General features: G+C 44.9%; 1 protein-coding gene across 2 annotated transcripts in view; it reads right to left on the reverse strand.

Moving 5' to 3' along the window:
* METTL15 (methyltransferase 15, mitochondrial 12S rRNA N4-cytidine) overlaps window positions 1–26,330 on the reverse strand; it is a 392,224-nt gene that overhangs the window by 100,085 nt on the left and 265,809 nt on the right. For both annotated transcript variants that reach the window (XM_068259918.1, XM_068259919.1), the window contains one exon: window positions 23,734–23,925. In XM_068259918.1, the coding sequence (XP_068116019.1) occupies window positions 23,734–23,925 (192 nt within the window). The remainder of the gene's footprint in view (window positions 1–23,733; window positions 23,926–26,330) is intronic.

Genomic DNA, 26,330 nt, shown 5'->3' on the forward strand with positions numbered 1-26,330 from the left:
GAGGAATTTAAGATAGCTTTTATTACACGCTCTCTGTTCTCAGCATACGAAGGGGAAAAAAAATAGGAGTGGGATTTTCTTTCTTCAACAAAACTTTATAATTGGACTTTGACTGCCACAGTCTTCTCACTTGCCTTTTTCCCACAATTGTCTCTTGCATTAGATCCTCGCATGATATGTGCTTCCTAAATTGGCTTGAAAATACAAGCAATACAGGCAGCTGCCCATTTGTCAGATGTGAAATGCATTTGTTAAAAAAAAAAAAAGCTCTTTGAATTATATTTGTTTAACGTAGCTTTATAATCAGCATTAGGATGCGTAGAGTCAATTGCAGCATTCGAAAGTGACAGGATGTTACCAAAGGAACCTGCAGAGGTACACTTGTGTCAGAAGGCTGTGGGAAATGTACTAGCGTTATATATAATATGTGGGATTTTGGCGAAGGTAGCTCTTTTCAAGGTAATGACATGAAAAACAGTTGTTCATTAAAAAGTAAGGCATTTTTTTTTAAGAGTCTGTCAAGTTTGAACATTAGTGAACTGTCATTGCTGCAGCGAAGCTATAGAAAAGCTAAAAGAAGAAAAAAAAAAAGTAGTCAAGCAGGGCTGCTTTTCCCAGCAGGCATAATCGACTTGTGCCAAGAGTGCTTACTATTAAAGGCTGATGTCTAAAACAGGGGCAACCCCAGGATTTTCAAGAAGGGGATTCCTGAAAGGTTTCTCTCAGCCGTGAACCATGTAATAATATGGAATGGCATTAGAGTATGACTATGGTAGGATTAGCTCCTCTGAGGACAGTCAGTGACAGGACTATAACTCTGTAAACCACTGCAGAAGATGTCAGTGCTATATAAGTACAGGTACAGGTTAGATAAGGTGGCTGCAGTGCTGGGGAGAGCGGGCATAGTTGTTAAAACTCACGTGTCTTCACCGATGCTCACAGCTACCATCTAGTTCCTCTCCCAGCATCTGTGTATTGGTAACAGTGCCCCCCTGTGGTGACATGCGGTCACGTCATCCCAGGGGGTGCTGTTACCAATACACAGATGCTGGGAGAGGAAATAGATGGTGGCTGTGAGCATCGGTGAAGACACGTGAGTTTTAACAACTATGCCCGCTCTCCCCAGCACTGCAGAGGGTGCGGGGCCTCTTCAGGCGCGGGGCCTGGGGCGATTGCCCCACTTGCCACCCCCAAAGGCCGGCTCTGAACCGAGAGCCCCCAATAGTGTATTATTGTTTATATACGGTAATCTTCAATTTGTACAGCAGATATGAATATACTCACAAGTCTGGGTTGCCGGCCTAAGGCAACCACTCCAATCGCATATGAGGATATTAAAGAGAACCCGAGGCGGGGTTCTAGGAATGAAATCCCAATACAGAGGCTGGGTCTGCCTAAAGAGCCCAGCCTCTGTTGCTATTTAGATTCCCCCAAAGCCCCCCCCGCGCGCGCTGTGAGACCCCGTAATTCACTGAGCGTGTCAGCAGCGGCTGAGTTTACCTTTGTAATGCCAGTCTCCACTCTCCACCACCTCCTGCATCGCTCCGGTCCCCGCCCACATCCCTTCCCTCCACGCTGAGCTGTGAATTATGGTGTCTCGCTGAGCGCAGGGGGGGGGGCTTTGGGGAAATCTAAATAGCAACAGAGGCTGGGCTCTTTAGGCAGAACCAACCTCTGTATGTGGATTTCATTCCTAGAACCCGGCATCGGGTTCTCTTTAAGCCTGTCCCCACTCAGGCTAAGAAGTCGCTCTCCGTAGAAGAAAAATAAGGGTGTACACACCCATCCACCAGGTGGATGATGATATTTGTAGTAGTTACAGAGGCGCCAGCAAAATAAAAATTATTAGTCTATTAAAACCAAATAAAAAATTGGGGGACTGGGGTGGATCCGTCTCCCCAATATATATGACACAACCACCTATCAGCACAACCTCAGAGTTACTCCTGCTCTTGTATTTGCCTGAGGAAGCGGGCTTGGGACCCACGAAATGCGTTGCATAATTGTATGTGGAGTACTGATTCTGGATACCATATATGGTGGTTGTGTCATATATATTGGGGAGACGGATTCACCCCGGTCCCCCAAATTTTTATTTGTTTTTAATAGACTACTAATTTTTATTCTGCTGGTGCCTCTGTAACTACTACAAATTAAATGAAGCAGGGTAAATTGTTGGGTGCTGTGAGGTCATTCCAAATCGGGGAAGGGGGGGGGGGTGCTCACAAGTTTGTCTAGTCAGTGAAAAGTCTAGAACCGGCCCTGGGGAGAAGGTGGGAGAGAGATGGTGAGACAGAGACAGGAGAGTGGGAAATAGAGATACACGAGAGGGGAATGTAAGGCTTGGTGGTGTATTCTCCACAGTCAGCATGCAACGCATGAGCTGGCGTGGAGGAGGTACACACACTAGCACCAGGAAACAGGCTATCCCTAGTATAGTGGAGGGGAGGACTGACTCCAATAGGAGATTGTGGCGCACAGAGCCGGTGCAGATCTGACAGCCACAAACAATGCTTTCGTTATAACGTCTCAGCGCAAAGTAGCGCTGAGCGCATAAACCAGAACTGAGGAGATCAGGACAGGTAGACAGAATGAACGCTTGCTAGCTAGCGGCTACTTAGCGACAGCAAGCGTCCAAAACCAGACAGACTGGAATGAGGCAGCCAATGCGTTGCGGCGATGGCGTGCCTCACAAAGACAGGACAGGATGGTCAGGAAATAGCAGGATTGAGATAGAAGAACGTAACACAGATAAATATACAATAAGTATGTTTTCCTAGCGTATTACAATTACAGCTATCAATGAAACTATTTGTTACGTCTGACTAACATATGTATATATCGGCAATGAACCGATATATGACATAAGCAGGAACGCTGACTAGGAATGGAGTAACACAGGGAACAGGACTCAGAAGGATTCGCTATCTCTTCGCAGAGATGAACGCAATCCACAAATAGTAACAGAACAGGATTCAGAAGGATTCGTTATCTCTTCGCAGAGATGAACGCAATCCACAAACGGTAACAGGACAGGATTCAGAAGGATTCGTTATCTCTTCGCAGAGATGAACGCAATCCACAAACAGAACCAGGAGCAGGGTAACTACCTCAGCACGGGTGGTCACGGTACGCGCAACCTACCAAAACGTGCTGGAAAGCTGACTAACTGCACACAGGATATAAACAGTTCGTGTACGTATACATCAGCGACACTGATGTATCACGTAACACAAATACAAGGAAAATAATAAACGTGCTGGTATGCATATATATTGGCAATGAACCAATATATGATGCAAAGACCAGCAAAGTATCTTTATAACAAGAAACACGATCGGGGGCTAAAGCGACAGCAAGGCAGGCTTAAGCTGAAGCTATGAAAACCCAAGGAAACCCTGCAGGAAGCAGATCTTTATACTGAGGTCATCCAATGGGAGCAGACATGCAGATTCCCACACAGGTGAATGATAATCAGTCACAAGCTGACAGCAGGGAAAGACAGACAAAGCTATGCAACTTGCATGGAAATAGATCAGAACTGCCTGAGCTGCAGCACTACTTCCAGCAATAGCTGCTGCAGCAGCGATCATTACAGGGGGAAAGGTAGAGAGGGGAAGACGAGAGACAAGAAGGGGGGAAGAGACATGAGTGAGTGTCCGTGTGTCCGTGGGGAAAAACAGAGAGGAGAGGGGAAGAATGAGAGACAGAGAGACACACAAAGGACAGACCGAGGGGGATTCTGGGCACCACTAATCCCCCTGAACTTGCCTTTGCAGAAGCCTCACTACTGGATGGATGCTTGGTCTTAACTCTATCCTCCAGTAGGGATAATCAATGAGATGCAAATCATTTCTTCATGCATTCAAATTTCATGTAAATGTTATGCAGCTTTAACTTGGACCATTAAAAACTGACAGGAATTCATTCTGATTGGTCTACTTTCGAACTGCATATAGTTTTTCATGAAATTTGAATGCAAGGAGAAATTATCTCATCTCATTGATCATCCCTATCTCCCACATCATTCCTCTAAGACCAGCCACATTCTCCTAGTACTTTGCTGGTGGCTTCAATATTTGTGAAAGGCTCATAAAGACTTGGCATGGTGATATTCTGCACTACAGCAAGGTTTTAGATATGCAAAAATGTAGATGTGGCATAAACATGTGAAGTTGTTGCCATTGGCTAGCTCCCTGCAGTCAACAGCGTAAAATCTCTTTGCACTTCCCCTTGTCATCAGAAAGAACCTGACCTCTGTCAGGTCATGGGATGAACTTGTTGCAGATTGCGTTCATAGTAAAATAAATTCAATGCTTTTGCTTGAGTATAAAGGAGTATCAAGGAAGGCTATGGTTTATCCAGAGGCTTCCCTCTACTTAGGTAAGTATCTACCGTATATACTCAACTATAAGTCTAAAAATGTAGGTCGGACTCACTAAAAAGTATAGGGGTTTACTTATACAAGAGTCACCAACCTTGAGCACACTGAGTAATGTGTGTACTATTAGTGACATTCCCATTTGCACCAATTTACCCCGTGGTAAGTGACAATTTCTTGATAGAGGAAATGCCAAGAAAACACAGGTCTGAAATTCCTGGCCACAACAATCAACATGGAAAGGGCAGAGGGAAAGATACAGGGCTACAGGAAGGGGGGTAAACAATTGCTGCACTTGGGGAACTGGAGGAGTTATTGGCTGCACTTAAGGTACAGGTGGGCTTAATCGGCGCAATACTATATACAGTGCAGTCATTACCCCTCCTGGTCCCCAACTATAGCTTCTATTTCTTCCTGGTCCTCAAATACAGACATTAACTTTGCTGGGTAGACTTATACTTGAGTCAATAACAAATTCCAGCTTAAGAGAGTCAAATATTGGAGTCGAATTATACACGGGGTCGACTTATATATGATATACAGTAACTTTAATCTTTTTTTTCTCACAGGTAAACTTTACATTTTTTCAGAGATGGCGGCATATTTAACCACTTTAGCCTTCAGTGTTTTTTTCACGTTATGCCTCCAAGCAACTTTCAGCTCCCATGTATTCGCCAATAACTTTATCACTACTTATCACAACAAAATGATCTATATCTTGTTTTTTCCACCACCATTTAGGCTTTCTTTGGGTGGTACATTTTGCTAAGAATTATTTTATTCTAATTTAACGGGAATATTAAGAAGAAAAAAAGGAAAAAAAATCATTATTTCTCAGTTTTGGGCCCTTATAGTTTTAAAATAATACATGCTACCATAATTAAAACCCACCTATTTTATTTGTCCCGGTTATTACACCATTTAAATTATGTATGACTCCAATATTTTATTTGGAAATAAGGTGCATTTTTTCAGTTTTGCGTCTGTCACTATATACAAGCTCATAATAAAAAACAAACAATAGTAATATACCCTCTTGACATGCATATTAAAAAAGTTCCGAGCCTAATGTAACTATGTTTTTTGTATTCTAATTTTTTATTTTTTTATTAAAAGTTTTATTTGGGTATTTTTGGGAGAGCGTGGGAAGTAAATGTAAGTGGATGTTAATTGTGTTAACAGAGTGGATCCAAGATAAACTTTTACTCACTGCATAATTGTGTTCCTTTCATATAGTGTATAGGGCATTCCTCAAGCCAAATACTTTTTTGTTTTGTTTTAATACTCTAATTCCTTATTGTTATACTTTATGTAGGCCTCAGTTACTTGGCCTGAGTTTTATGTAAAAGGCTTGTCCGCAGTGTATGCCTTTAAAATAAATAGAGGTTTTGTGATGCAGGCAGAGGCATCTCAGGGTCTGCGTGTAGCAGAGGATACACGCAGATACTGAGAACATGTTCCTAAAAGAAGGCCATCGGACTACTCTGACCTTAACACTACACCACAGGAACAGAAAACAACAGAAAACATTGGCCATATTTACTAAACATCCACGTTCCTGCATATGGGTCAAATGCCTCATTGATTATTAATCAAGTAGGTGTGTATGATGACACCACGAGTGGGTCCACCAATAATCTGGTCTAGGGGGTGGCGAAGATGATGTCATATTTAACTCTTTCCTAGTCGGTATTAAAGGCTGAGGGAACTACGAGAGCTAACTTCTGCTTCTTCCTTCCGCACTAGCTAGCAAGGCTGACTGGGACGACTTCTAAGCATGTTCTTCCTTTCTGTAATCTGATATAATGTATGCTGTACATAGGTAGTTTAGTGTAACGTAGTTAGGAAGAAGGTACCTGATAGACTTCAGCAGGGAGTCTCATCACGAGCTTGTAACGCAACATGAAGATTGGCATAGCTAGGATATGATGACTGTATCTATCTGTCTTTCTGTGACTTGAATAAATAACGTAAACATTGAAGAAGCCTGAGAAAGTCTATCTCCTGTTTGCTGTGTGGAGAATCAAGTGATCTCACAGTCTGTGAGACGATGGTGTCGAAAGCAAGGTGATAAGAACAGTTTATAACAGTGGCGCTGAAACCCTTCCCTGCCTAGCAAAACAGGCAGACGGGGCCGGGGCCGAAGAAGGTGTTTTCAAGATAGTCCACAGCAAAACAAGCGGAATAGACGGAAGCGGACGGTAAAGCTTATCAAGCTGATACTGATAAGTGGTGTGGAAAGTGTGCGGGAGCCAAGCACACGGCTGCAATTCGAGGAAATCAGCGGCGAAACTCTTGGACGTTACACTGTGACTGCATTGTGCACTGTAGTCACCAGCCGAAATATGGGTCGGACGGGACACTCCGGGGCCAGCTTGCAACTCGCTGTGGTAGATGTCGATCCACTGAGCCAGTCCAGTGTGGGGACGGAGATGACGGTGATTAAACGCTCAGAAAGTTCCGGAGTCCATGGAAGTTTCGCAGGTGAAGTTGCGGGAATGCTGATGAATTGCGAAGAATCTGCTGCTCAGGCAAGTTTGATTTACGTTGTGATATGGCGTTATCTGTGTTGTATTTTGGTGTTATAACAAGGAGAGGATAATGTGGTCATATGTATATTCTGTGTTAATTGCAGCATGGAGGCTGCGTGCTTTATTTTTTTTTTTTTTGTTCCTTCTTCTAGGTTGGTTTTGTTTTTCTTTCTCCCCGTCCAGAGACTAGGAGTGATGCCAGCTGCGTTTTAGTCTAGCAGAGAGCGCCCCACGGAAGAGTTAGGGGGGGGCGGCTGTCGAGCAGGTGGAGGGGAGAGAAGAAAGAGAGAGATAGCTGAGTAGACAGGAGAGGGGAGTTGAGACAGTTGTAAAACTTAGAAGTAAGTTTTTCTTCGGTGAGCTGGTTTTATTTCTAAGTAAGTTATAGTTGCAGCTGAGATAATGGGTGAGGTTTTTGTTTGTTTTTCCTCCGTGCGTTTCCAGTCAGAGCTGCTAACATGCTTGTAAATATCTGTATCTGTTATGTTGTTTAGCCAGTTTGTCTGTTGTGCGTTTCAGCAGTACTAGCTGTTAATATGGTTTAGAGTTATGCTGCGCGCTTGAGTAGGTTTGAGTTATGGCAGAGATAAACTGCAGATGATTTGTGAGGAGAGAGAGGTTTCTACGTTCCTGGGTGATGCTAAGAGGTAATATATTTAGCATTGCAGCTGTGACGTGGTTGGTCTCAAGTTTGGCAAGCATCCCAGAGAGTATAGGTAGTGGAAGGCTGACTCTCGGTAAAATGTATCGATGCTGTGTGTAACTATGCATAAAAATGTTTGTTCTGTGTGTATTTTGTTTTCTTTCCTAAGATATAGGAAACGAGAGGCTGCTATGGGAGCAGCCATCTTAGCTGGCAGTCCAGGACTCAAAATGGCGGCAGTGGAGAGAGCCCGCCCGCGAGAGTCATGGCCCCCACACGTCATGGCAGGGGGAGAGGAGGGGCTGGGGGATCCACGTCACGTCAGGCTGTGCTCGCGGCTCCGGGCAGAGCAGCTGAAAGGGAGGGGGGTAGAAATACAGAGACAGTCTACTGAGTGTCTCGGTTCTCGAAGTATTTCCCCAGAGGCTTTTCCCTGAGTCCATGGAAAGGAATGCCAGGATACGTGCGCCAAGCTATTACTGTAAGATTAGCAGGAGCACGGATAGGAAAAGTGTCCCAGCTAGGTGCAGGGACACACGTAGCAGTGCAGGTCAGGAAAGTGTCTGTACTGAGTTGCTTACGGGATTATTCCTGTAAGTGGGGCACCGTAATGGGTGGTGCAGCATGAGTTCCCAATAGAGTATAGGGGGGGGGACAGTGCATCAGGGGGGTGCCGGAGGTGGAAAAAAGGGCGTCGCCGCTGCTGCAGAGCGGTAACGTTTTTTTCCGGTTTTTGTCGTGGACAGGGCCAGAGCTTGACTGAGAGGTCTATGCTGGGCTGGGGCGGTTTTTTGGTGTGTGTTTTTTCGTCCACTGATTGGTCAAATATGTTTTTTCCAGTTCCTATCAATTGTAGCACAAAGAACAACAACTGACCGCAGTTCATGGGGCAATTATACAGATGATAGAATTGCCATGTACAGAGTGACAGTGTATCAGTACGCTGTTTGCCATGTGACTACCTACCATGTGGGCATTCAGGGATCTGCATACAGGCATGTGACGCTGGTATGCTTAGCCCGGCACCCTGTGTAGTTTAAGTGCAAAGTGCTCCTTCCTACAGGGAGGCAGCCGTTTTTTTTGGTAGTCTAGGTAGTGGCACGGCAATCATTGATCAGAGGGTACAACACACAGAACTTCTAGCAGAGCTGGTATCGCGATGAAGTTCTAGATAAGTAAATGCGATAATGAGTAAGAGCATTGCAGGCTCACCTGCAAAGCAGCATCAGGTGTGGCATCCGTAATCTGTGCATGCGACGGCCGCGCATGGACAGATAAGGGGGGATGTGGAGTGAGCTGCAATGAGGTGAGAGCTTCCAAAGGTGAAGTCCGCGGGAGCATATTTTAAACAGGTAAGTACTGAGGATAGTACTGAGGTAGGGGGGTGAAGTTTAACTCCAATCTACCAAAAAGAGTAAACAGAGTTCATGAGATGAGAACCATAACGCAACGAGATCAATTACGATATATATTGATCAATTTAAAGTGTACAGAGTACAAGCCGCAGGGCGAATCCCAAATCATTAATAAGAATTGATTTGTTTGTATTTCGATTTCAGGTGTTTGGCAATATGGAATTGAGACAGCTGCAGTGCTGGCAGCAAGGATGGAGATGTCAGTCGGATAAGCGAAAGGTTCCAGATGCCAATCTAAGCTTGGAGGAACACGAGATTCCTGAAATCGGAAAGAGACTAAAACACGAGATTCCTGAGATTGGAAAGAGATTAAAACATGAGATTCCTGAAATTGGAAAGAGACTAAAACACGAGATTTCGGAGATCGGAAAGAGACTAACAAAACTGTCTGAGCAAAGCATAATGCAAATTGCTAATGTTTTTCTTTCCCAAGGTGGTGCTTTTATAATGAAGAGTACCGTGCTGATGGTGATCCTAGGTTGCCATTTCGTCCTAGGAGAACAAAGAGAGGACATTCTCGTGTATAATAAGGGGTTAATGAGAACACAAGTGCCAGGTGCAGACAAATTTCATGGCACAATGTGGGTGAAAGGTCTGAAGGGTCAGGTGTGCTGGAAGGGTGACGTGAACGGCAGTGTAAATCTGCTATTGAATGTCACACTCCCAGAATCGATGCACCGATCCAAAGTTTTGTTAAAAGGTACATTGCAGTACAATGGGTACATGCAAAAGGTGGAGTGTGTGATTCAGGGGTACCTTGTCTTGGTTATGCAGAGTGAGATGGTTCCAGATTGGAGAGGAACGAGTAGGAGGCGTCAATTCTCCTGCCGGAGAGACGCGGGGGACAACATCACACTCTGGAACTACCAACAGAGAGTGCCTCTGAAACAACTATACACACGTAAAGGCTGGAAAGCCGAGGGTTTGTGGCTCTCGAAACAAGAAGTAAAAATCGAGATCAAGCCACATTTCCAGGTGACAAAGAGGGTGGGGAGAGCGGTCCCGGGGGAGGGAAAGCCAACACAGGTAACATCCTCACTACAGGGGTAACAACATGAGACAATACCACACAGTCCATATTCCAGCACTTATCCTCATGCTAGATGGGTAAGTGAGGAGGTACTCTTAATCGAACGATTGCAGAGAGTACATTCTTCCCGACCTAAGGTACGCATTTTGCCCCAGGACATAAGGGGGGCAAAGGTCCAAACAGGACAGTTGGGAACAGCGTTTGTCATTGATATGCTAATCAATTTCCCAGAAGAAAGAGTCCCTTCCGTATTCTTCTGGGGAGGGCCACAAGGGTTAGCATGGGACGTGAGTTGGATGGATCCGGGGACCTTTTGGAGTAGAGAGGTAGAATCCTGGGATACATCAGGTAGCACCCCGGGGACTCTCTATGACGGAAGGGTGATGGGACTAAAAAGGGGGAGTTTAAAAATAGCGCCCTTAGTCCGGGAGGATGAAGGACCATGGACATATGGTTTTTTCATCCCACAGTCCCTAGAGTTTAAGGGTCCAAATAGATCTTGCATAATGAGAAAGGGAACCGTGACAGTAAAAGTGGGGATTCCCCCAACGCCTAAAGCTCAGGTAGTCACCCTGCCAGGGACTACTCAGGAACCCCACCTACCGTCATGTGAGACACATCAGGTTGTAAAAAGTGGCCCTTTCCAGTTAAATCAACTGAGGGCGACTCCAGTGATCATGGAGGCCCAGCTTCAATTGATCACTTGGCAGATTAATTTAGAAGAGTGGGTAATATCTAATATATACCCTAACTGCAGCACTGTCACTGCCACCCTGGTACAGGCTTTTATGTCATGGGCACATTCCACGGGGAATAGCGTAGCCAGAAGAAGGTCCCGAGATTTAACAGATACACTCTTGGGAGGAATGGGCGCTGGAATGGGGGTAGCAAACAGTGTAGACATAGAAGGGATGACAGAGGTCATTCAACAATTAGGCACATTGGGACAACAGAATGTGGGTACCCAACATCATCTGAACTTGGTTTTGGAACAGTTAACGCACAACACCTATAGAGTTCAGGGGTACACTCAAAGGCACATTCAAATAATTCTTCAGAAGATGATTGCACATGCTAGGGGTACTGCATGGGAGACAGCATGCCTGTCAATGCAGACCGAGTTAACAGCAGATTTTAAGATAATGGCTCAAGCCTTATCAGAAGGTAAAACTCCTTTACAGCTGAGACTTGACAAGGAGCGATTTGTCGATTTTCCGGGGGAAGGATCTTTTGCATGGAGGCACCGAGAGGTGTGGATAAACAAATGGATGGGGTGCGACAATTTTTTATGCACCGCTACTTCCTTAGTTCCTACCGGCGGAGAAACTCAGGTAGTTTTTCCAGTAGTATCCCTGGATACACCTGTTTCCTCAACACATGTCTTACACCATGACCTGAGAGGTCAACGGTTTTTGGTGCTAGACGGGGAGGTGAAACAAGTAGATTTGTCATCATGCTGGCAATTCTCAGAGAGGTACCTGTGTTTGCCGGGGCAAGTCCGATTTAGTGAGGACGCCTGCTGGCTCAATAACACAGAGTGCACAGCTGCCATCCAAAAGATCCCTCCTAATGCCAAACCAATATCTCCGGTGGCTGAAGGAAAAGTGTGTTTTTTAAACATGAGGTCTAATGACACATTCATTGTACATTTTCATAATTGTTCCGATAGGGTTGGTCTTTTAAGGGGAACATATTGTGTGAGCGGAGATCCCATACGGATCAAGACATCCAGGTTTGACTACGTGATCCCTCAAATTGTGAGGAGAACTCTAAAGTTCAAAGCTCCACAGGAGGTGCCCATCCTGAGGGATAACACGCCATGGGACAAATGGGTACAGGTTTTGACACAAGATCACACTTTGTTACAACGGTTAAACAAACAGAACACTAAATTAGAGGTGATATTTCGTCATGATCAAGGCGATCTTAAAGAGAACCCGAGGTGGGAATTACTTTTACTAATGGGGCACAGAGGCTGGTTGTGCGCACTAAGACCAGCCTCTGTTGCCCCATCGTGTGCCTCCATGCCCCCCCTGCTCGCCGCTATACCCCCCGCATTGCTGGCGACACGCAGCGTGTCGCCAGCTCAATGTTTACCTTGCGCTGTCAGTCAGCGCCGCTCCCCCGCCTCCTCCGCATCGGCGCCACCCGCCGCGTCACTTCCCTCCTATCAGCGGGAGGGAAGGGACACGGGCGGGTGCGCCGATGCGGAGGAGGCAGGGGAGCAGCGCTGACTGACAGCGCAAGGTAAACATTGAGCTGGCGACACGCTGCGTGTCGCCAGCAATGCGGGGGGTATAGCGGCGAGCAGGGGGGACATGGAGGCACACGATGGGGCAACAGAGGCTGGTCTTAGTGCGCACAACCAGCCTCTGTGCTCCAATAGTAAAAGTAATTCCCACCTCGGGTTCTCTTTAAAGAGGTTGAACACAAATATAATCAGGTGAGTTCCAGTCTGACCTGGTGGAAACGGTTTCTGGCAATATTCCAGGGACATTCGGACTGGGCCTCTGCAATTCAGAATTTCTTCCTACATCCACTGGTCATAGTGATGGCGGTGGCAATCTTGGGAATCATTATACAGGTGAGTTTGTGTGTAAAATTACGCAAACAAATTAACCTGGTCCAGAGATTGGTGCCTCATAAACAATCTCATGAACCCATATTTTCAAATTAAGGGATATACAGGGTTATGGGTGTAGGTTTAGTAGTACCTGTGATGGAGCTGATTGTATAAAGGCGCTCTTTTAGAAGGCACCTGGCACTGCTCCGTTTTGTAACAACCAAACGAGTTTCACTTTTCTGTGGTCATGCAAGTTTGTGACTGATACGCAAGTGACGCAAATGCTGAGCATGTGGTATAGAGGGACTTAGAAGTAGGGCCTCCCCAGAGAGCCTGGTTATAGGAAGACCAAGAGGTCTTGCTCTCTCTCTTCCAGGGGTAATCGCCTAGAGCAGAGAAGTTGTGTGGGCACGAACATCGAAAAGTGAAACATAAAAGAAAAGAAACCAGGTACTGGGAGGTTCAGATGCTGGGATCTGCGGGTCAAGCCGTTTTAGGGGGGATTGTTATAATTTATGTAGGCCTCAGTTACTTGGCCTGAGTTTTATGTAAAAGGCTTGTCCGCAGTGTATGCCTTTAAAATAAATAGTGGTTTTGTGACACAGGCAGAGGCATCTCAGGGTCTGCGTGTAGCAGAGGATACACGCAGATACTGAGAACATGTTCCTAAAAGAAGGCCATCGGACTACTCTGACCTTAACACTACACCACAGGAACAGAAAACATTGGCCATATTTACTAAACATCCACGTTCCTGCATATGGGTCAAATGCCTCATTGATTATTAATCAAGTAGGTGTGTATGATGACACCACGAGTGGGTCCACCAATAATCTGGTCTAGGGGGTGGCGAAGATGATGTCATATTTAACTCTTTCCTAGTCGGTATTAAAGGCTGAGGGAACTACGAGAGCTCACTTCTGCTTCTTCCTTCCGCACTAGCTAGCAAGGCTGACTGGGACGACTTCTAAGCATGTTCTTCCTTTCTGTAATCTGATATAATGTATGCTGTACACAGGTAGTTTAGTGTAACGTAGTTAGGAAGAAGGTACCTGATAGACTTCAGCAGGGAGTCTCATCACGAGCTTGTAACGCAACATGAAGATTGGCATAGCTAGGATATGATGACTGTATCTATCTGTCTTTCTGTGACTTGAATAAATAACGTAAACATTGAAGAAGCCTGAGAAAGTCTATCTCCTGTTTGCTGTGTGGAGAATCAAGTGATCTCACAGTCTGTGAGACGATGGTGTCGAAGCAAGGTGATAAGAACAGTTTATAACACTTATAAACTAAACAAGCCTCACCCACATTTTTCACAGTGCCTTGGCATTTTCAGACAATAGCAAGGGCTTACAGGAGCTCAGTCAGAGCAGGAGGAGGGGAAGGTGTTACTAGCCATTGATTTCAGATGCAGAGGGGAGGAGGGAGGAGGAGAGGGGACTGGATTTACACAGAGGCAAGCTATTAGCATGGCCTGATTGCTGATAGCAGCCTGTGACAAACAGAACATGGCTGCTCTCATTGTATCACTGGAAGAAATAATCATATTGTAATGATCGCTGCTGCAGCAGGTGTTGCTGGAAGTAGTAGTGCTGCAGCTCAGGCAGTTCTGATCTCTTTCCATGCAAGCTGCATAGCTTTGTCTGCCTTTCCCTGCTGTCAGCTTGTGACTGATTATTATTCACCTGTGTGGGAATCTGCATGTCTGCTCCCATTGGATGACCTCGGTATAAAGATCTGCTTCCTGCAGGACTCCTCGGGTTTTTCATAGCTTCAGTTTAAGCCTGTCTTGCTGTCGCTTCGGCCCCCGATCGTGTTTCTTGTTCTAAAGATACTTTGCTGGTCTTTGCATCATATATTGGTTCATTGCCAATATATATGCATACCAGCACGTTTATTATTTTCCTTGTATTCGTGTTACGTTGATACATCAGTGTCGCTAATGTATACGTACACGAACTGTTTATATCCTGTGTGCAGTTAGTCAGCTTTCCAGCACGTTTTGGTAGGTTGCGCGTACCGTGACCACCCGTGCTGAGGTAGTTACCCTGCTCCTGGTTCTGTTTGTGGATTGCGTTCATCTCTGCGAAGAGATAACGAATCCTTCTGAATCCTGTTCTGTTACCGTTTGTGGATTGCGTTCATCTCTGCAAAGAGATAACGAATCCTTCTGAATCCTGTTCTGTTACCAGTTGTGGATTGCGTTCATCTCTGCGAAGAGATAGCGAATCCTTCTGAGTCCTGTTCCCTGTATTGCTCCAGTCTAAGTCAGTGTTCCTGCTTATGTCATATATCGGTTCATTGCCGATATATACATATGTTAGTCAGACGTTACAAATAGTTTCATTGATAGCTGTAATTGTAATACGCTAGGAAAACATACGTATTGTATATTTATCTGTGTTACGTTCATCTATCTTGATCCTGCTATTTCCTGACTATCCTGTCCTGTCTTTGTGAGGCACGCCATCACCGCAACGCATTGGCTGCCTCATTCCAGTCTGTCTTGTTGTGGACGCTTGCTGTCGCTAAGTAGCGGCTAGCTAGCAAGCGTTCATTCTGTCTACCTGTCCTGATCTCCTCAGTTCTGGTTTATGCGCTCAGCGCTACCTTGCGCTGAGACATTATCGCAAAAGTATTGTTTGTGGCTGTCGGATCTGCACCGGCTCTGTGCGCCACAATCTCCTTTTGGAGTCAGTCCTCCCCTCCACTATACTAGGGATAGCCTGTTTCCTTGTGCTAGTGTGTGTACCTCCTCCACGTCAGCTCATGCGTTGCATGCTGACTGTGGAGAATACACCACCAAGCGTTACATTATGAAAACCCCATTACCAATCCCCATTGTGGGGGGGATTCCCAGAAAGTATGACACTGTTAATTATGGTTCCTGTTCCTTTAAGAAATTTGAAGAACTTAGCTCTGAAACAGAAAATGAGTTTTTCTCTGAATGTGCCAGGTTCCTGGCCAATCCTGATCTCCAAGCGACTCCTGTTTCAACCTGGGCACTCCAACTAAGTTATATTTAGTTTAAAGGGGAATTATTCCAGTGGGCATTTGATGTTCTCAATCATTCCGATTTGAAAGAGAGACCGCTGGAATTTCTAGCGTTTGTGATCCATAACTGGTTGCGCATAGATCCATTGCCTTTTCCTCTTAATGAACTCCTGGCAGCAGGCCAATCAGCTACTCCTTCAATTGCTTGCAAAAATGTTCAGCAAGCAGAAAGTGTTACTGATAATTTTCCTGCAGCCTTGAATAAATCACCAAAAACAGCAGGGTCTAAGGCAAAACGCAAACGTTCTAAGAAACGTGTCCGATCTGCAGAGTCGTTATCCTTAGCGACTGAGACCTATAATGAGATTCTGCCATTAACAGATAATGAAATGCAATTGTCTTTCAGGGGAGTTAAATGGACTTATGAAACTACTAATGAACTTTCCTCCCTGGCTAGGGAAAATAAAGATTTTTGTTTAAAAGAATTATCTGAGTATGATTATGAAGAGATATTACAGAGTATTGAACAAATCAACTTATTTGTGAAGCAAGGAAAGTTTGCATACACTACAGTTCAGCACTTGCTGCGGGTATTGGAGATTCTTAGGAATAAGGAATCTGCCAATCACCTGCTAATTAACCCAATATATGTCCCTGCTACAATCATATCTGCAAACCATGATCTGCCTGTTAAGTATGCTTGGAATCCTCCATTTGAGAAAGGAGAGATGGAAGCTCTGGTCAATGAATGGAAAAATGATTCAAGTTCATTTTGTCAATTTTACAGTGCAAAAAGTGAATTAGTATTGAATGCATGCATTAAGTCTGCCTATAACCTAATAAAAACTGGTGTGTGTGGGTATGACTTTGTGGCTCCATTGATTGATGTGTGAGAACTGATTTTGGATGATTTTTATGTGACTCCGAATTCGCAAATTTGGCGTTCTGACCCGCCTGCTTCAGCACCTTTGGCTGATTCAGCAGGTGATTCGGAGCTCTTTTTGTGTGAAATTGAAGTTCCTGCAATTCCACCCTGTACCATGGATAACTCAGTGTTACTTACCAGTAAAACAGAAGCCACTGATACATTCTTAACCTTGCCCTGCGCAAATTTCTCAGCAGAGAATCCAGAGGTCCTGCTGACTTCCGAGTCCAGCCTAGCCAGTACTCATGACTCTTTGTTCAGTGAAACAGACACCAGAAAAATCTTGCCTGCCTCTGCAAACACTTCTGCAGAAATTACATGTGTTAATTAAGTTCAACTCCTGTCTGATCCAGCAGATGCCAATAGATGCACTACATCAGTTTCCGAGTCCCAGCAATCCTGTCTAGAAACCTCAGAACCCCAGCATCTGAATTTTCCAATTTTACAAATGAATGGTGATTCAGATGCGCAAACATTGTGTCTTGATCTTCCTGTTTCTACACCTCGCTCTAGTTTCGTGAATAGCTCAGAGCATCTGCTATGTGAACCTGAAATCGCAGAATTATTACCTTGTTCAGAAAATGTTCCAGTAAATTTGCCCTGTACCATGAATTGTGCAGTAGATCTCTCCAATGAAACTCAGGTCACAGAATCATTATGCTGTCCAGCAGGTGCTTCCATGGTTTTGCCCTGCAATATGGACTGTTCAGTGATCCTGTCCAGTGAAGCTGTGGTCGCAGAGTCTTATGCTTCACCCAGTACTTTGGATACTTCAAACCCTCTAGCAGAGGAGTCTGAGGCACTGCTTACCTCAGTTGGTGTTGCAGTAATATTCACTTGTCTAGCAGCTGTTTTGGAATTACAGTCTGCTCTAATAAAACTTGATGAATTTCTGCCCAGCAAAGCAGAAGCCATTGAAATATTGTCCTCGTCAGCAAGTGTGTTAGATACCTTGCCCTGTACACAGTCTGATTTAACCAATGTTGTTGAGTCCCTCTCCAGTGTTGTAAAAGCCGAGGAACTCCAGCCCTGTCCTCTGAATGTTTCAGAAGTCTTGCCCTGTAACATGGATAATTCTGATTCTCTGGTCAAAATAATAGAAATCTCAGAATTTCAGTCCGGTCTGATGAGTGTTCCTGAAACCCAGCCCTGTATCCTGAAAGATTCTGGTTCTCTGGCCTTCTGAATCCTGTTCTGTTACCGTTTGTGGATTGCGTTCATCTCTGCAAAGAGATAACGAATTCTTCTGAATCCTGTTCTGTTACCAGTTGTGGATTGCGTTCATCTCTGCGAAGAGATAGCGAATCCTTCTGAGTCCTGTTCCCTGTATTGCTCCAGTCTAAGTCAGTGTTCCTGCTTATGTCATATATCAGTTCATTGCCGATATATACATATGTTAGTCAGACGTTACAAATAGTTTCATTGATAGCTGTAATTGTAATACGCTAGGAAAACATACTTATTGTATATTTATCTGTGTTACGTTCATCTATCTTGATCCTGCTATTTCCTGACTATCCTGTCCTGTCTTTGTGAGGCACGCCATCGCCGCAACGCATTGGCTGCCTCATTCCAGTCTGTCTTGTTGTGGACGCTTGCTGTCACTAAGTAGCGGCTAGCTAGCAAGCGTTCATTCTGTCTACCTGTCCTGATCTCCTCAGTTCTTGTTTATGCGCTCAGCGCTACCTTGCGCTGAGACGTTATCGCAAAAGTATTGTTTGTGGCTGTCGGATCTGCACCGGCTCTGTGCGCCACAATCTCCTTTTGGAGTCAGTCCTCCCCTCCACTATACTAGGGATAGCCTGTTTCCTTGTGCTAGTGTGTGTACCTCCTCCACGTCAGCTCATGCGTTGCATGCTGACTGTGGAGAATACACCACCAAGCGTTACACATATTATGTTGAAGCTGTTTGCAGATAGATATGCTGTGTAAACTATCTAAACTTTAGGTAACGTATATAGACAAGTTACTTGTTATAGTTAGTTTTTCATCTCGGATCCACTTTAAATTGTGTTAATTATAAATGTAAGTGTGGGTCTATTAATTAAAAAAAATGAAGTGAAGAGTGGATGTGTAACTTAGAACAATCACGGCTTCTAATAGAAGCCAGTGATCATTCTAACGGGGACTTAGATCAGTGAATGGGAACTGCGATTCAATTCATTGATCTCTGGCCTAATGGGCGGCAGCGAGAAAAAACACGGAGGCAAGCACGATTGGCCGCGGTGGCGCCCAGCAACAGGGGCAGCTTTTTGGATGTAGCAGCTACGTCCAAAAGACTTAAAGGGGAACTTCAGCCAAAACACACATACTGTCATTAAGTTATATAAGTTATGTCAATTAAAATAGATAGGTAATATAATCTCTTACCCACCCTGTTTTAAAAGAACAGGCAAATGTTTGTGATTTCATGAGGGCAGTCATCTTTTTGGTTGAAAGGAGGTGACAGGAAGCATGAGACACAGTTCCAACTGTCCTGTGTCCTGATCACCCCTCCCGGCTGCGCTCGCTAGGCTTCAAATCTCAAATTCAAAATAAAACACAAAAACAAATTAGGGCCAAAACAGCAAAGGGAGAACAACAACACAGTAGCGTCCCTACCATAGTGCGCAGTGGGGGCGTGGCGCACCGGGAGACAGAAACCCAGGGGGGTGTCACCACGACCCCCCATAGCAGCACAGCAGGAGGGTGAAAGCAGCGCTAGAAGGAGGGGCTGTGGAGGCAGCGGTGGGGAGGGGGGAAATATCCCCCCTCCCTCACCTGGGACCCCTCCTTCTGCCTCTCTACCCCTCCATAGCTAACTGTCGGGCAGTGCAGGGGCGGCCGGAGGCGTGCTAAGAGTTACTCACCTCATTTCCGCGTTCCAAGCGTGGAGCCGGAGCGCAGCGTCATGCCGTCACAGGTCTGTCTTCAACGCCGCCCACTGTGCTTCCTAATTAGCGGAAGCACAGTGGGCGGCGTTGGAGACAGACCTGTGACGACATGACGCTGCGCTCCGGCTCCACGCTTGGAACGCGGAAATGAGGTGAGTAACTCTTAGCACGCCTCCGGCCGCCCCTGCACTGCCCGACAGTTAGCTATGGAGGGGGAGAGAGGCAGAAGGAGGGGTCCCAGGTGAGGGAGGGGTCCCAGGTGAGGGAGGGGGGGTATTTCATTCCCCCCCCCCCTCCCCACCGCTGCCTCCACAGCCCCTCCTTCTAGCGCTGCTTTCACACTCCTGGGGGCAACTATACTAGCTATACTGGGGGCAACTATACTAGCTATACTGGCGGGGGGGCAACTATACTAGCTATACTGGCGGGGGGGGGGGGCAACTATACTAGCTATACTTACGGGGGGCAACTATACTAGCTATACTTACTGGGGCAACTATACTAGCTATACTGGCTGGGGGCAACTATACTGGCTGGGGGCAACTACTAGCTATACTGGCTGGGGGAAACTATACTTACTGGGGGCAACTATACTGGCTGGGGGCAACTATACTAGCTATACTGGCTGGGGGCAACTATACTAGCTATACTGGCTGGGGGCAACTATACTAGCTATACTTACTGGGGGCAACTATACTAGCTATACTGGCTGCGGGCAAGTACTAGCTATACTGGCTGGGGGCAACTATACTTACTGGGGGCAACTATACTGGCTGGGGGCAACTATACTAGCTATACTGGCTGGGGGCAACTATACTAGCTATACTGGCTGGGGGCAACTATACTAGCTATACTTACTGGGGGCAACTATACTAGCTATACTTACTGGGGGCAACTATACTAGCTATACTGGCTGGGGGCAACTATACTGGCTGGGGGCAACTACTAGCTATACTGGCTTGGGGCAACTATACTTACTGGGGGCAACTATACTGGCTGGGGGCAACTATACTAGCTATACTGGCTGGGGGCAACTATACTAGCTATACTGGCTGGGGGAAACTATACTAGCTATACTGGCTGGGGGAAACTATACTAACTATACTGGGGGACACTATGCTAGCTATACTGGGGACCATTATACTACCTATACTGGGGCCTACTATACTAGCTATACTGGGGACCACTATACTACCTATACTGAGGGCCACTATACTAGCTGTACTGGGGACTACTATACTACCTACACTGGCTCCTGGCACTACCTAAACTAGGGGGCTCCTCTCACTACCTAAACTATCTAGGCCAGCCAGCCCAACATCACCACCAGCCAACCAGCCCAGAATCACTGGCAAAAAGGCCACAGCATCACCCCCAGTCAGGCCAGCATTTACTTCAACCAGCCAGGCACAGCCACAGCATCACCGCCAACCAAGCACAGCCACAGCATCACCGCCAGCCAGGCACAGCCACAGCATCACCGCCAACCAGCCCAGCCACAGCATCACCACCAGCCAGCCCAGCCACAGCATCACCGCCAGCCAGCCCAGCCACAGCATCACCGCCAGTCAGGCCACAGCATCACCGCCAGCGAGGCCACAGCATCACTGCCAGGCCTTTCAGTCCACACATCAGCCCCAATCCAGCCAAAAACAGTATTGCCAGCCAGGCACAGCAGCCAGTAGAGGAGAATTCAGAAGCCAGGTGAGAGGTGTCTACCATATTAAGGGGGCATTCTGCCCATTTATGTGAAATGCTGTCTATTTATGTGCCTTATGACTGCTGAATTTGTCTTGTTAGTGGCCTCATGATTTCTGAATTTGTCTTGTTGGTGGCCTCATGATTGCTGAATTTGTCTTGTTGGTGGCCTCGTGATTGCTGAATTTGTCTTGTTGGGGGCCTCATGATTTGTTGGGTGCCTCAAGATTTCTGAATTTGACTTGTTGGGGGCCTCATGATTGCTGGATTTGTCTTGTTGGGGGCCTCATGATTGCTAACTGTGAGACTATGGGAAAAGCTGAATCATAATCATATGAGACAATAGCCTTAAACCTACTTTTTTATCTTTTTAAAACAGAAACATAAAACTGGGGGGAGGGGGTTTCTAAAACAATACATTTTTCAGGAATAGGATGGATGAAATTGTTTATCTTCACAGTTTATTTTCAACTTGGATTTTCCATAATGTTCACGTATGAGTTAAAATGTTTGTATTTAGTTTAAATTGCTGTTGCCACTTTGCGATAGATAAGTGACTTTTGGGTTGCAGTTTGTGCACTCAGCCTCCAAAAGGTTCGCCACCACTGTCCTAATCTAATGTCCCACCATTGCTAAGTTCATGTAAATTTGTCTCCACCTGTGACCACACCCACATTTTGGTCCATGACCACACCCATTTTTCAGCGCAGCCGCACAATGTAGCCCCATTTTTCGGCTAAGCGCGCCGCACGTTGACTTCCTGATTTGGGGGGGGGGGGAGGGGTGTCTGTGGATAATGAGCACCGGGTGCCAAATACCCTGGGTACGCCACTGCAACAACATCAGAAATCCCATCATGCTTTGCACAGCATCAGGGGAAAAATGCCCGGGCAGATTTCTTTGATGGGGTGGATCTTAGCCTCTGTGCAGCTAAAAATGAGGCTTGGGTAAAAAAATATAAAGTTCTGAAGCTGTGAAACTGTTAAAGAAACACCAAGCCTTTTCAGTGCCGCTGAGTGGATTTTTAGTCTGGAGGTTCTAAAAGTAGTTAAAATAGTACATTAAGTAGTTAAAGGAGTACTGTACTAAAAAAAAAAAAATAAATAAATAAAGAGCTTAACTTATGTGCCCGTGCCGGGACAAAACGATCTTCTAGTTCCCGACGACTCATAGCCTCCATTGAAGCAGCACATAGCTGTGAGATTGTAAGGCTCGCCCCCCAACTACAGCACCTGCACTGCATAGGACTGCAAGCTCAACATTTATCACACACCGCATGTTGCGTGATAAGAGCACTCTGACACTTTAGCATCCTGTACCTTGTTTTTATGCACTTAGCCTCTTTATTAGCCCTCACAGGGCGTGAATAACTATTAACTGAATGGAATTGTGCAATGTATGCATTATGCTATTGCATTTTGTAAGGGCCCGAGCCCACTGCTGCGTTTTTAAAAACACATAAAAAGGCATGCATTTTTGAAATGTGTATTAATACGTTTTTGTGTGTTTAATGCGCTAAAACACGTTTAAATGCATTAAAACGCCTCAACCGCGTTACAAAAATGCTTGAAAAACGCATGCAAGCTCTCTTGTTGATTTTATTTATGACATTTGTTGGGATTGTACTGAATTATTTACACAACAATGCATGCCTCCTATTGAGGCTCCAGGCACCACAGCTCCCAGCATGTCATCAAAGCTCCCAGCATGCCCCCTCCATTGAGGCATCACAGTTCCCAGCATTTTGCTATAGAGGCACCACAGCTCCTGGCATACCCCCATAGAGCTTTGGAGCCTCTATGGTGGCATGCTGGGAGCTGTGGTACCTCTATGGGGGCATGCTGGTAGCTGTGGTGCCACAATGGGGGGGCATATTGGGAGATATGTTGCATCAGTAAGGTCATGCTGGGGGACCATTAGATGACAAGGGAATACTACTGGGGGACCACTAGATGATCAGGGAATGTTATAAAGGTGACCACTAGATGATCAAGGGAATGTTATGGGGGGACCACTAGATGATCAAGGGAATGTTATGGGGGGACCACTAGATGATCAAGGGAATGTTATGGGGGGACCACTAGATGATCTAGGAAAGGTTAGGACTAGTAATGGGTGGGGGGGACCACTAGCTGATCAGGGAATGTTATGGTGGGGGGCGACTCTTAGATAACCAGGGAATACAATGCCAGGTAGTGGGACCACTATGTTACCAGGAAATGCTGTGGAGGGGGGCTGCCAGCCAGCCCAGGATCAAGCCAGCCAGCCCGCTCAGCAGCAAGTCAGACCATCTAGCACAGAAGCAGCCAGCACAGCAAACAAGCTAGGTAGCTCTGCATAGTTATAATTAAGGGGCACTGCCCATTTATGTGATGTGCTGCAAACGTTCTCTTTTGTGTGTTTTCTTTTGTATTAATGGAAAGGGGGGCTTTATCCAACATTTTGCTGGGAAGGACTACTTAGACAATTGCTAAGTTCATGTAAATTTTGCTCCAACCATGGTCACACCCACATTCTGTTGTGTGGCTACACCCATTTTTCACTGTGCGCTGGGGTGCCCAAAAGTGCCCCGGATCTTTTAGGATCCTAGCAATGCCCCTGTTTGGTGGAGTTCTTCTTTAAGTTACTGACTCTTCACATTGTTACTGTTTACTACTGTTTACTATTTACTATTTACCTGTCAGCATCCATTCTCATATCCAGAGGACCATCCTTACTGATGGAGAAGCCCCGTTCTGCTGTGTCAAACTGCATTGATGAACATCCAGCATCAATGAGAACGCCATCCAGTGTCCCCGGTCCAATACCCGCAGAGAGCAACAGATTCTCACATTCACTAAATCTTCCTAAAAATGGCTGTATGTTATACCTGGGCAAAAAGTAAGAGCAAAAGCATTTGGTGACTATTTTGTTGATATTAAAGCAAAACTTAAATGTTATTAATGTAACAAAAAAAATGCATGTACACTATATTGCCATAAGTATTGTGATGTTTGTTTAAATAATTAAATTCAGGTGTTGTAATCAATTCCATGGAAACAGGTATATATATATATATATGTATATATATATATATATATATAGCATATATATATATATATATATATACATATATATATATATATATATATATAGCATATATATATATATATGTATACATGTATACACATTCATTCATATATATGTATACACATACATTCATACATACATGTATATATATATATACTAACCCATCTCCTTGTGGGGGATTCTCAGCAAAGCTTTTATTCTTTATAAAGATATTCCCTGAAAAATAATTAATACAATGATGCTGGCCAGCTTATTTCATATTTCTACTACCTACCGTAAGTGACAGCAACATAGGAGAAAAGTAATGTATGGCTCATTTTACTCTAGAAGAAACATACTTGTTATTTGTATATGTTTACATGTATTTTAAATTTTAATTTTTTTTTTACAATAGTGGTGCTTTAAAAGAAACCTCAGACAATGGGGAGTTGTCTTTTACTTGCCTGGGGATTTTTCGAGCCCCCTGTAGCCTTTTAGCTCCCTCAGTCCCCTCCATTGTGCTACTTTCAGTCCAATTAACGTCCTCCACTGTGCATGCACAGTCCCATCCGTGCTCCTTCTCCACAGTGATTCCATAACAAGGAATGTTTAGCCCATGTGCAGTTGCAATTCTATACAAACTGCACATATACAGAATGCTCCCTACTACGGGAGGGTGATCAAGGAGGCGTGAAGGCGGGACAGTGCATGCATCGTAGTGTGCAAGCCAGTCACAGACTATAATGGGGCTGACAGCAGCCCAAAGGAGTGGATCCATAGCACACTAAAGGAGCTTTAAGACTACGAGGGCTGGAAGAATCCCCAGGTAAGTAAAAGACAACTTTACCCCGTCTCTTATAAAATATTATTCAGAGCTTTCAAAGCTAAAATACCACTTGATATTGGCAGCAGTAGATGCACATTTCATATCACAGGACCACTATCTCAGAAAATTGTAAAATTTAAAATACATATTTATTCATACATATAATAAGAAGTACGTTTGACCCAGAGTAAAATGCATTATGAATAACTTTATTCCTAAGTTGCTGATTTGGACTAGTTAACCTCCACAAGAAGGATTCTCAGGGTGTTCTTCGTTTTTAAAAGTGTGGTGTTCATACTTCTGGCCTGTAGATGGCACTGTGATGCACTGATGTTCGACTGCATGATTACATGAGATCTATCTATGCTGTTCTAGACTTGTTCATTCCTGTTCCTTCCTGTCATTCTGTGTGTACTGGATAAAAAAAAAACAAGGCATGCCTTGATGTTTACAGGACTGCAGTTTATTGCAAATAAACCTAGTTCCAATTATCCTGTGATAAAGGAACACATTTGGTGATGAGGATGGCACTTCTGGCCCTACAACCATCTCCACATTTCCTTCAACACTTGGGTGAGCCTACAATGAACTTCACTGCTTGGATTCGGATGTTTGACAACTGCCTACTTGCATTACAGGAAAATGAGCTTTGCTAATTCAATGTCTGGGAGAGGAAGGACAGTGCATATTCTACACTTTAAAGGTTAGCAGATTAAACTTATGCTTCAGCCCTCAATGCATTAAAGAACTTTTGCTCCTACAGTAGATGTGGTTGCAGAAAGATATACATTCCGACAACATGCACAGTATACTGATCAATCCACAGTACTCTACGTTAAACAACTGGCAGTTACGTGTAAGTTTGGTTGTCTTGAAGAGGATATGAAAAGAGATCAGTTTGTAGAAAAGACAAACTTAAATCGCATTAGGGAGATTGCTTGTAGAACATGATTTAATGCTTGAAAAGGCTATTACAATTGCAAGTCAAACTGAAAAGGCTGTGGCAGAAGCAAAAATAGTCCGAGAACTACAAGTGCTGTACAGGCAGTGAGTCCAGAGTCTGCTTCTTCTGAAATGAACATCCAGGATCAAAACAAGGGTGTACTAAAAAAAATCACCTGAGCAGCAGCACAGAACTTCCCATACAAAAACACACAGCATAATGGTAACTATGCTGCATGCCTCGCAAAAAATGCAAAATGCTGGAAATGGAAGAAAACCAGTAACTTTGTGAGAATCTGCCATAGTTACCAGACCGGTTCAAGTAGGGAGAGCATCTTTGTATAAAGTAGTAATTTTCCAGGAGTGCTTTTGTAACGAATAAAAAATACTCAGAATACTAGAATTTTACTATCTATTGCATGTGACAGTTACATAAGAAACAAGTAGTTTGCAGTATA

Source organism: Hyperolius riggenbachi, chromosome 11 (assembly GCF_040937935.1).
Source record: "Hyperolius riggenbachi isolate aHypRig1 chromosome 11, aHypRig1.pri, whole genome shotgun sequence".
In the NCBI taxonomy this organism is placed as follows: domain Eukaryota; kingdom Metazoa; phylum Chordata; class Amphibia; order Anura; family Hyperoliidae; genus Hyperolius; species Hyperolius riggenbachi.